The sequence below is a fragment of the Rhododendron vialii genome, chromosome 10a (genome assembly GCF_030253575.1).
Source record: "Rhododendron vialii isolate Sample 1 chromosome 10a, ASM3025357v1".
Classification (NCBI taxonomy): domain Eukaryota; kingdom Viridiplantae; phylum Streptophyta; class Magnoliopsida; order Ericales; family Ericaceae; genus Rhododendron; species Rhododendron vialii.
The window spans coordinates 14974445-14986184 of NC_080566.1; the positions used below are offsets into that span (position 1 = coordinate 14974445).

The 11740-nt window shown below is 41.3% G+C and overlaps 1 protein-coding gene across 1 annotated transcript; it reads left to right on the plus strand.

Moving 5' to 3' along the window:
• The first annotated feature begins 1371 nt into the window (after positions 1–1371).
• Positions 1372–9191, plus strand: LOC131304381 (cytochrome P450 81Q32-like). The gene is made up of 2 exons (XM_058331605.1): positions 1372–2290; positions 8395–9191. The coding sequence occupies exons 1-2, from the start codon at positions 1403–1405 to the stop codon at positions 9019–9021; spliced, it is 1515 nt and encodes a 504-aa protein (XP_058187588.1). The 5' UTR covers positions 1372–1402; the 3' UTR covers positions 9022–9191.
• The last annotated feature ends 2549 nt before the right edge of the window (positions 9192–11740 follow it).

Here is an 11740-nt window from a genome sequence, read left to right on the forward strand (position 1 = left end):
AACAAGCCCCTTGCATGCAGAAAATCGAAGATCCTTGGCCTATAAATACTAGAAGTCAAGAAGAAAAAAGGGTTCACACACCAATCAAGCTCAATGCTTAAACCAAAACCTTCCTAGCGAAGCAATTATCTCATTTCTCCCTCATTTCTATCTCTCTTGTACCCCAACTTAATTATTACGACATAATAAAGTTATTCCTATCTCTCTTACACCACCAACTTTGTTATTACGATATAATAAAGTTATTCTTACATTGTTACTTCTTTTCCTACACGATTAGGAAATTATTAAGTCATCGCTTGTAGAGGAAAAGCCACGGACCTTTACTGCAATCCAGCCCTTAGGTTGCAGCACTATCACCCTCACGGTTCAGAAGTCAAAAAAATGGCACTCAGTCCTTCACGTTGGACACAACAAGTCCTGGCACGCCCGCTCAGTCCTTTGAGTCATTTCAGAGATGAAACAGTTTCTCTATTGTTGTTCCAAGTTTCAGCAAGAGACTGCCAAGTGCAGTTTATCAGATCTACCCTTGCTGTTTTTGGGAACCAAATCGATGTGCTTCATGGCGGCTCACAACAGAGGAGGTCGGGCGTTCGACGAAATCGCTTCTGGTATGGTCCTTGATTCCCTTGTCCACTCTTTCTCCTCTCTTTTTCCAACCCCCTGCTTGTGTCGTTTGTACCTGTGCACTACTGTTAGCCGTCCCAAGTTTCCCGGTTTGAGTGTTGCTGGACCTCTGATTGCGCTTAAAGGCTAAGGTTTCTCTAGGCTTGGGTGTAGCGACTGGCATTGGCTCCCGCCGTGGCCGTTGTTGGATGGCCCGGATCTCGCCTAACGGCTCGGTGCAGCATCCACGGCAGGTGTTTGATTTCTGGGTTCAGGTTGTTCTTCCGTGGGGTGGCCAGTGGTGGCTAGGTGGTCGTTGAAAACTTTGACTGGTGCCGGTGGTAGTCCTGTTTGTATTGGTGAACGACGCAGGCTATTTAATTTGAGTAGGTTTCAGGTTTCTTTGGGCCGGGCTTTATCAATGTATCAGGGCTTTTTAAGCCTTTTGGGTTGTATATGATTTTCAGTGTTTCATCTGGGCACTTTAGACCCTCAGGATGTATTGGGTTTTGTCCCTTGGCAGTACGATTCCAACTATCGGTTGGACTCCCTCTCTCCTCCCTTAACAAATTGTTCCTTTTGCTGATAAAAAAAAAACATAATAACTATAGGAGAAACTCTATCATACACCCTTAAAGAGTTGCGTAAGTGTTTTGAACATTAAACAAAGCCAAAACCTCTGAATTTGTTCATTTTGCAGACACTTCACCATCCACTTTTCCCACTATGTAAACGGATCTTATCCTCAAAAAACAGACTGCGTATTACAAATCAACTTCAACCAGTACAGCCAAGCATGGAACTCACCTTCTCATACATCTCTCTCTTTGTTTTCCTCCTCCTCATTGCTTTCAAATTTCTGTCAAAAAAACCCCGCAGACGCAGCAACCTTCCTCCAAGCCCGCCCTCTCTTCCCTTCATCGGCCACCTCCACCTCCTCAAAGAACCCATGCTGATACACCGAAACTTCTTCAAACTCTCCCAAACCCTTGGCCCCATCTTCTCCCTCCGCCTCGGGTCCCAACTTGTCGTAGTCATTTCCTCTTCGTCCATTTCCGAAGAGTGCTTCACCAAACACGACATCGTCCTAGCCAACCGTCCAAGGTTCATAATCGGAAAATACTTTGGGTTCAACTACACCACTATCGTCACCTCCTCGTACGGCGACCACTGGCGTAACCTTCGCCGCCTCACTTCCCTCGAGATCTTCTCAACCATCCGCCTCAACGCCTTCCTATGTATCCGGCAGGACGAAATTAGGCAACTACTCTGCCGGTTGTACCAGAAATCGTCTACCAATTTTGCAAAGGTCGAAATGAAGTCAAAGCTCTCTGGGCTGACGTTTAATATTATTATGAGAATGATCGCCGGGAAACGGTATTACGATGACGATTTGGAGGATTCAGCGGAGGCGGAGGAGTTTCGGAAGCTCATAGGGGAGGCGCTTTCATACAGCGGAGCATCGAACCCCGCGGATTTCTTGCCTGTTTTACGATGGATTGATTATAAGGGTTATGAAAAGAAATTGATGAAAATTCATAAGAGATGGGATGCCCTTTCGCAAGGGTTGATCGATGAGCATAGGAGGGGTAAGAGTAAGAATACGATGATTGGTCATTTGGTTTCATTGCAAGAATCAGAGCCAGAGTACTATTCAGATGCAATTATCAAAGGGCTTATCACTGTAAGTGTAACTCTCCAGCCTTCATTCTTTTCCCATTTCGAGAAAAATATTTTACTCTCTGCACGGTTCTCAGTAACTTTCTCTATTTATCTATCTCGCTCCACTCATTAACGTTCATTACATCAAAAATAATTTTCAAAACTCAAAACGAAACAAAGTATCGAACAAAATGTAGCAATGCACCAATCCCCAATCCTCCTATTTAAGGAACGGGATCAAGGTTTTAAAAAGTGATAGCCGACTCTACAGCGGTAGTAGTATAACGGTAGAGGGAGTATCTGTTGAATAAACATTAAATGCTATCTTTAGTGGGTTTTAAATTTAGAAGTTAGTGGAAAATAAAAGGTCAAGAGGCTTTGTAGCTGAAAGGCCAAGGGGTGCGTTTGGAGTCTTCTACAGAGAGTTATGGCAGTTTTAGCAAGGAAGGGTCAGAATTTACTGTTCTGTTTTAAAGCTGTTTTTAATACGAATTTTAAGAGTCTTGTTTAGCACTATAAATAGAGTACTATCCGGTTGTAAGTTAGTGGGGAAAGAAATAAAAGAAAGAAAGTTTGATTAGTAAGAAAGAAAGAACTTGTTTTGTTTCTCTTCCTTCCACCGAAATAGTTATCAAATTTCTACAGTTTGGTATCAGAGCCAATGGCGAATGTGACGGGTCAAATGCCGTTACCACGACTAACGAAGGCGAACTACGAGAACTGGAGCATACAAATGAAGGCCTTGCTCGGTGCGCAAGATGCATGGGAGGTAGTTGAAGACGGTTATGAAGAGCCGGCTGCAAACACCAATCAGACGGCGAATCAGCTAAAGGCGTTAAAAGAAACGCGTATGAAAGACAAGATCGCTCTCTACTTCTTGTTCCGAGCTGTTGACGAGTCGGGCTTTGAGAAGATTGCCGGTGCAACTACTTCAAAAGAAGCGTGGGACATTTTAGCAAAAGTGTTCAAAGGTGCCGACCGAGTCAAACAAGTGCGTCTCCAAACTCTTCGTGGCGAGTTGGAGAGCATGAAGATGAAGGAGTCGGAAACTATATCTGACTACATCACGCGTGTACAAGTCGTGGTGAACCAACTCATTCGTAATGGCGAAGCCTTAACCGATGCGCGAGTTGTGGAGAAGATTTTGAGATCATTAACCGACAATTTTGAGAATGTGGTATGCGCGATAGAAGAGTCAAAGGACCTTGCGACGCTCACAGTCGACGAGCTTGTCGGTTCTCTCGAGGCACATGAACAACGTAAGAAGAAAAAGAAGGAGGAGACACTCGAGCAAGCACTTCATACCAAGGCGTCAATCAAAGACGAAAAGTTACTCTATTCTCAAAACTTTCGAGGTAGAGGTCGTGGCCGTGGAGGTCGTAACAATGGTCGCGGTGGTGGAGGCCGCGGTCGAGGTGAATATGACGAGAAGAAGGGGCAGTCAAGCCAACAAAATTGTCGAGGTAGAGGACGTGGTCGTGGGAGAGGCGGCCGGTCAAATCATTCAAATGTCGAATGCTACAACTGCGGCAAGCATGGGCACTACGCAAAAGAGTGCAAATCAAATATCGAGTGCTATAATTGCGGTAAGTATGGGCACTATGCAAAGGAGTGCTATTCCGAGAAAAAGGTAGAAGAAAACGCGAATCTAGTCGCGGAAGAGGAGACAAGAGAAGATGGTGTACTCTTGATGGCCTACAAAGATACCGTTTCCGATAACGACACAGTATGGTATCTCGATACCGGCGCTAGTAACCACATGTGCGGGCACAAGCACCTATTCAAGGAGATGCGAGAGGTTGAAGATGGACATGTGTCGTTCGGAGACGCGTCAAAGATCCAAGTAAAAGGCCAAGGTACGGTTTACTATTTACAAAAAGGTGGTACGGAAGGGTCAATCGAGAATGTTTATTATGTACCTGATCTTAAGAGCAATATTTTGAGCATGGGTCAACTCATGGAGAAGGGATACTCGGTATTCATGAAAAACCGGGTACTACAATTGAAAGACAATCAAGGGCATCTGGTTGCTCGAGTCGAGATGGGAAGAAATCGGATGTACAAACTGAATTTGAGAATGCGAGAAAAATGTTTGCGAGTCAACGTAGAAGACAAGGCGTTGCTGTGGCATCTCCGTTTTGGTCACTTACATCATGGTGGTCTAAAAAAGTTAGCAAAGAAGAACATGGTGCACGGGCTGCCGGACATGGACTATGAGGGCAAATTTTGTGAAGAATGTGTGCTTGGCAAGCAAGCGAGAACCTCGTTTCAGAAAAAGGCAGAATATCGAGCTAAATATATTCTCGAATTGATTCATACCGACATATGTGGACCAATCACCCCCGAATCTTTCAGCGGTAAAAGGTACTTCATTTCCTTTATCGATGATTTCTCACGAAAAACTTGGGTTTATTTTTTGAAAGAAAAATCCGAGGCATTCGAGGTGTTCAAAAGGTTCAAAGTAATGGTGGAGAAGGCAACTGGCAGACACATCAAAGCCGTACGATCCGATAGAGGCGGTGAGTATACCTCGACGGCTTTTATGGAGTATTGCGAGGAGCAAGGCATAAGGAGATTTCTAACCGCACCATACTCTCCTCAACAAAACGGTGTGGCCGAGAGGAAGAACCGGACTATTCTCGACATGGTTCGATCAATGCTCAAGAGCAAGAAGATGCCGAAGGAATTCTGGGCAGAAGCCGTGCAATGTGCCATCTATGTACAAAATCGATGTCCACATGTGAAGTTAGATGATCAAACACCACAAGAGGCATGGAGCGGACAAAAGCCGACAGTTTCTCATCTCAAAGTGTTCGGTAGTGTGGCTTATGCACACGTACCGGATCAACGAAGAACGAAGCTCGAAGACAAAAGCAAAAGGTATATTTTTATTGGGTATGATGAGAAGACAAAAGGGTACAAGCTACTCGACCCAATAAGCAAGAAGGTGATGGTGAGTCGTGATGTGCGAGTAAATGAAGCAAGCGAGTGGGACTGGAATAATTCGACGGAGGTAATCATCGAAGTTGGAGAATCATCAGTCGTTGCACCAACAAGCATACCAACAAACTCTGAAACTACCGATAACGAAGATGAACCACGACAACCCAAAATGCGAAGTTTGCAGGATTTGTATGATTCGACAAATGAGGTACACCTTGTATGTCTTTTGGCAGATGTTGAAAATATCAGTTTTGAAGAGGCAGTGCGAGACAAGAAGTGGCAAACTGCCATGAACGAGGAGATTAAGGCGATTAACCGCAACAACACATGGGAGCTAGCAGAATTGCCGAAAGGAAGTCAGCCTATTGGTGTGAAGTGGGTGTTCAAGAAAAAGATGAATGCTCAAGGCGAGATAGAACGGTACAAGGCGCGACTTGTTGCGAAGGGATACAAGCAAAAGGCAGGAATCGACTATGACGAGGTATTTGCTCCTGTTGCAAGAATGGAGACAATCCGATTACTCATTTCACAAGCTGCTCAATTCAAATGGCCGATATTTCAAATGGATGTCAAGTCGGCATTCTTGAATGGTGTGCTCGAAGAAGATGTCTATATCGAACAATCACCCGGGTACATGAAAGTCGGAGAAGAGAAGAAGGTGCTAAAATTGAAGAAGGCGCTTTACGGGTTGAAGCAAGCACCGCGGGCATGGAATACACGTATCGATTCATATTTCAAAGAGAACGGGTTCAAGCAATGTCCCTACGAGCATGCCCTTTACGTAAAGAAGAATGGAGGTAACGTGTTATTTGTTGCTCTTTATGTCGATGATCTCATTTTTATGGGTAACAATGATGAGATGATAGAAGAGTTTAAGGGCACAATGACACGGGAATTTGAGATGACAGATTTGGGCTTGATGAAGTTTTTTCTTGGTTTGGAGGTTAGACAAGCAGAGACGGGTATTTTTATATCACAGGAGACATATGCAAAAGAGATTTTGAAGAAGTACAAGATGACAAATTGCAACCCGGTATCAACACCAATGGAACCAGGTGCAAAACTCTCGAAGTACGATGGAGGAGAACGTGTCGATGCGAGTAGATACCGGAGTTTGATAGGAAGCCTTCGCTATCTCACATGCACAAGGCCGGATCTTTCATTAAGTGTTGGCATTGTAAGTCGGTTCATGGAGGAGCCGGTTCATTCACATTGGAAGGCGTTGAAGCGAATCCTACGGTACATCCAAGGAACGGTGTCACTCGGGTTGTTCTACTCAAAAGCAGAAGATTACAAATTGGTTGGCTACTCCGACAGCGATTGGTGCGGAGACATAGACGATCGGAAAAGTACCGCGGGATATGTGTTCTTTATGGGAGATACTGCGTTTACTTGGCTTTCAAAGAAGCAACCGATCGTGACGCTCTCGACGTGTGAAGCTGAATATGTGGCGGCATCTTGGTCTGTATGTCATGCGATATGGCTTAGAAATTTGTTGAGCAAGATGGAGCTAAAGCAACTAAGTGCAACCGTGATTCAAGTTGACAACAAATCAGCAATTGAGTTGGCAAAGAATCCAGTGAACCATGAAAGAAGCAAACACATCGACGTTCGTTTTCACTTTATCCGAGATCATGTGAAGGAAGGAAGTGTGGAATTGGTACATGTGGCAAGTCAGGATCAAGCTGCCGATATCTTCACAAAACCGCTACCGAAAGTACTTCTCGACAAATGCAAGAAGATGATTGGCATGAAGGATGGTAGAAGCATTTAAGTTTATGGGGGAGTTTTGTTGAATAAACATTAAATGCTATCTTTAGTGGGTTTTAAATTTAGAAGTTAGTGGAAAATAAAAGGTCAAGAGGCTTTGTAGCTGAAAGGCCAAGGGGTGCGTTTGGAGTCTTCTACAGAGAGTTATGGCAGTTTTAGCAAGGAAGGGTCAGAATTTACTGTTCTGTTTTAAAGCTGTTTTTAATATGAATTTTAAGAGTCTTGTTTAGCACTATAAATAGAGTACTATCCGGTTGTAAGTTAGTGGGGAAAGAAATAAAAGAAAGAAAGTTTGATTAGTAAGAAAGAAAGAACTTGTTTTGTTTCTCTTCCTTCCACCGAAATAGTTATCAAATTTCTACAGTATCAAACAAAATGTAGCAGGAATCTGTGTAGCCATCTTGAATTTGTTCAAAGTACTTTGGGGGCCAGAGCATCTATAGCGGCCGTAGTTGTGGCAAATCGGGCAAAAAATCAGATATAAAGCCATTTGTACAGGGAATCGGCCAACACAAGTGTGAATATTCGGTAGCACTGGTATATCAGGGTTTACCGGTATCAAATGACTGACAAACCGCTATGTAGCATTCGATACGCTACGTGGCAGCGGATATTTAAATCCATGAATTGAATCTACACCTGTTCATCAATTAATGTGCTCTTTTGGAACCTCTAAGATGATCAGTTTATTCAGTCACGTCAAAAAATACGTTTATTCAATATATCGCATTTGTATAGTTTTCTTTTAAACAACTGAAATTTTGAGTTGAATTAATCCATTTATGAAAAAAGGCAAATATATTACGAGGTTGTATTTATATGCACGTTTGACATTTTTTTAGTTGTTTTCACAAAGTTGCTCTTTTTAAGATACTTTTTTGAATTGATATTTTTCACAACCATACTTACAAGATGAAAAATTCCATTAATTGTTACGAGCAAGGAGGAATCCACAAATATTCAAACTCGACCAAATTGGCAACAACCAAACTTGACGAAAGCTTAGTTATCATTGAGTTGGACCAAAGGCTAATACCATTGTAGTTACCTTGGTGAAATACTAGTATATATTATGCCATCCAGAGTCATGGATATTCAGCTAACAACGCAATATTTTGCATAGTATTCCCAGGAAAACTAGAAAGGAATATCGTACCAGTTCTGATCACAAAATCTTGTGAATGGAAGATATATGCCAGCAAATACACCATAAAGTCATGACAAATTCATCACAACCATAACCTCTAGTAACTAATCCAAAAAAAAATCACAATCATCACAATGATTTAAAAGTACCTCAGAACGCAGAAGCTTATCGCAATGGTTTGCGTACATAGTTTTATTGTACACACTCTAAAAATCTCAATCTGCTGATGTTATAATAACAAGGGTTTTATAACTTGAAATATGCAGGTCATGGTCTTTGCAGGGACAGACACATCTTCCGTCACAATAGAATGGGCAATGTCTCTCTTGGTGAACCACCCACACGTACTAGAGAAGGCTAGAAATGAATTAGACGCTAACATCGGCCAAGACCGCCTGCTTGATGAGCAAGATCTCTCCAAGCTGCCTTATCTTCAAGCTATCATATCTGAAACCTTCCGACTTTGCCCAGCGGTACCAATGCTTGTACCACACGTGTCATCCGATGATTGTATCATTGGGGGATTTGACGTGCCACGGGACACAATCTTATTGGTCAATGCATGGGCCATTCACAAAGACCCCAAGGTTTGGGATGACCCAAGTAGCTTTAAACCTGAAAGGTTTGAATGTACGGAGGTGGAGGGACACAAGTTAATGCCATTTGGTTTCGGGAGGAGGGCATGTCCCGGGGCTGGTTTAGCCCAACGTGTTGTGGGCTTGGCCTTGGCGTCATTGATTCAGTGCTTTGAGTGGGAAAGGGTTGGTGAGGATCTTGTTGACTTGACTGAAGGAAAAGGGGTTACAATGCCCAAAGTTGAGCCATTGGAAGCCATGTGCAAAGGACGTGACATCATGAAGAAGGTTGTATTCGATGGTGGAAATCATGCTTGAGATACTTTTACATTTAGTAGAATGCATTTACATTTTCTTGTTTTATATTTATTTTACTTTTTGTTTGTATGTTTTGCTTCTAGATCTGTCTTTAGACTCAAACTAACGTTATGGCTCAAATAAAATTATGTACTGATGTTTGAGTTGGTATAGATACAAAATCAAATGGAGCCAAAGTATAGGTACCAAATGTACACCAAATTTTGTGGAACCTATTTCGTGTAGGACCCCTAACCTTTCACCAAAATCATACAGGAACACGTGACTTTTAATAAATTTCACATAAATACCTGAACTGCTATCGTTACCCCTCCGCCTAAAAACTAGCAAATATGGGTGACATGGACTGCATGCGGGCTTCTATGGTGGTGGATGCATATGTGGATGGAAAATTTTCAAAAAGGCCCCTGATCTTACAAGTCAATGTCCCATACACACCTATGCTTTAAAAAATATCAATTAAACACCAGCAATTGTCACTGTCACCAATTCCCTTTCTGGCTTACTTCCCCATTCTCTCTCCTCATCCTCTCCCCGATCTGTCCCTCTTTTTCCCTGGACTTCTAAGCAAAAACATATTGAATCATTCTTCGAATCAAAATCATACTAGTTCTAGTTCTCGAAAACTAGAAATTAAACACTTAAGGCAATAGATGGAGCTAATTGGAGGAAGGGTTTGTGAAATTGAGCGATTTCAGAAGCCTCCCAAATGAAAATCTTGGGGAAACACTCAACCAAAGGAAACAAGGTATGTGCGTGAATACGATGGGTACAACATAGTTTTCAAACAAAGTACTTCAATTATGATGAAATAAGCACATCTATCGGTGCCAATCTTAGTTTGGATGTTTCGAAATATATCTTGGCTATTTGGTCAAGATTATAGTTATAGAGACCCATTTTCTGACTGTTAGCCAAAGAGGGGACTGTTCTTATCCAGAGATGGCATGTCTCATGGCTAGTCTATGTACATGCCTGTCTTAGGAGGTTTTTCATATCAAATGACCGTTCGACTTCCTGTGAGAAAACCTAGTTTATTCGGCGTCGTTTTGTGCTTACCAGGAGTTGCACACTCTTGTTCGGTACTACCTATGTCAGCATGCTAAGGGCTGACGTTCTTGACTCATGGGGGTAGTGGAATAATAGGTGCGAAAAAATCTGGTGTTTACATGTGGTTTTTTGGATGTTGTCTATTTTGGTTGTTCTCTATTAGTTCACCGTCACGGTAGCCTACTCAAACTGATTTGGATCGCTGAAATTAGAATTGAATTTCTTCAATCAAACCATAAAAAAACCCTTTCTTATTATTATGAAGCTCTCAGTAAAATTTAGGATCAATCGGACTTCATTTGATATGGCGATTATGCTTATCGCAATATATCAACTAATTGTGCAATCATTTTCTCGATGATCGGGAGATAATTTTCAAAAATGGACCCCACCACGATGTCCAGGGAATCCCTAAATTAAGGAGGAACATCATGAACAAATAGTGTAAAATTTGGACCAACGTTCATAGAATATAAAACAAGAACAAAAAATAGCAAAAGTATCATTTTCAAACTTCTTTTCATCCTTAATAACGTTTTCTATTCTTTATGTTCTAGTTTCTAACTTTTCAATTCATGTCATCAAAACAAATGATTAATTCACAAAATTTGACGCAAACTCAACGAATTCCAGAAAGAAAAAAAAAACCATTAAAAAGACAGTACTTCAATAAATTTAAGACACAATCATGAACTAGGAACACCTTTAGCCGATAAAAAATCTAGAAGAGAAGAGCCCCACAAAAAGTAGATAGATAAAGTGGTCAAGTCGTCACCAATTACTTCACCATCTTTGTTTATATAGATTTGTCCAAAGACGTATGTGTACAAAGGTAGTATCATGGCAACTCAAGTCATTACCCACTTTAGCAAAAAACCAAGAACAAAGACTCATCAAGTCATCACCCCTTACGTCACCCCCTTTCTTACTATAGATCGTGATAACGAAACCTTGCAAATTGGCTCATATAAAGACATCATGCAAATACAGATGACTCAGAAATTCCAAAAAAAAACAAAAAACAACAAACGGAGTTATTTTTTTCTCTATTCAATTTTTTTCAAATTAATTTGTTAGTTTTTTGTTAATTTTTGTGAATTATTTTTCGTCTCAACCTGTTGGAATCTAAAAAGTAATCATAATCTTAAAAAAGTTCAATAAAGACAAAAATTTTGACACAACTAATAAATGCAGAAAAATTTTAAATACGGACAAAAAAAATAATGGGACTTTCTTTTTAGGCCAAAAAAGGCATGTATATTAGTTCAGCTTTTACAAGCTCAATGAAAGTTGTCGGGTTTCACAAGACATTCCGTCCTATAATATGCTGAACAATACACTTCGTCTTAGAACACAATTCGTCAAACAATTCGTCCTATAATATGCTGAACAATACATCTTGTTAAAAATCACAAGACGAGTCTTATAATACTGAACAATAGGTAAGAGATACTTCGAGAGGCAGCGCTACATTGACCCAAGAATGGTCAGATGAACACACCAACCTTGGAAAAAATTATACTCTACGTGTGATACTTGAGAGATGCTAGTAGCATTGAACACCCTCTAACTTCCATGTGAACACCCTCAATGAAAGACTTTACGAAACCCTGTTAACTTGAATAATATTCCTTCAAATTCAGGACTACAATAGAAGGTCTACTTTAAC

Bases quoted from the DNA above. Each gene is read 5' to 3' on its own strand.
- LOC131304381 (XM_058331605.1), top strand. From the start codon at position 1,403: ATGGAACTCACCTTCTCATACATCTCTCTCTTTGTTTTCCTCCTCCTC. The intron at 2,291-8,394 runs GTAAGTGTAACT...TGAAATATGCAG, and splicing joins TTATCAAAGGGCTTATCACT to GTCATGGTCTTTGCAGGGAC.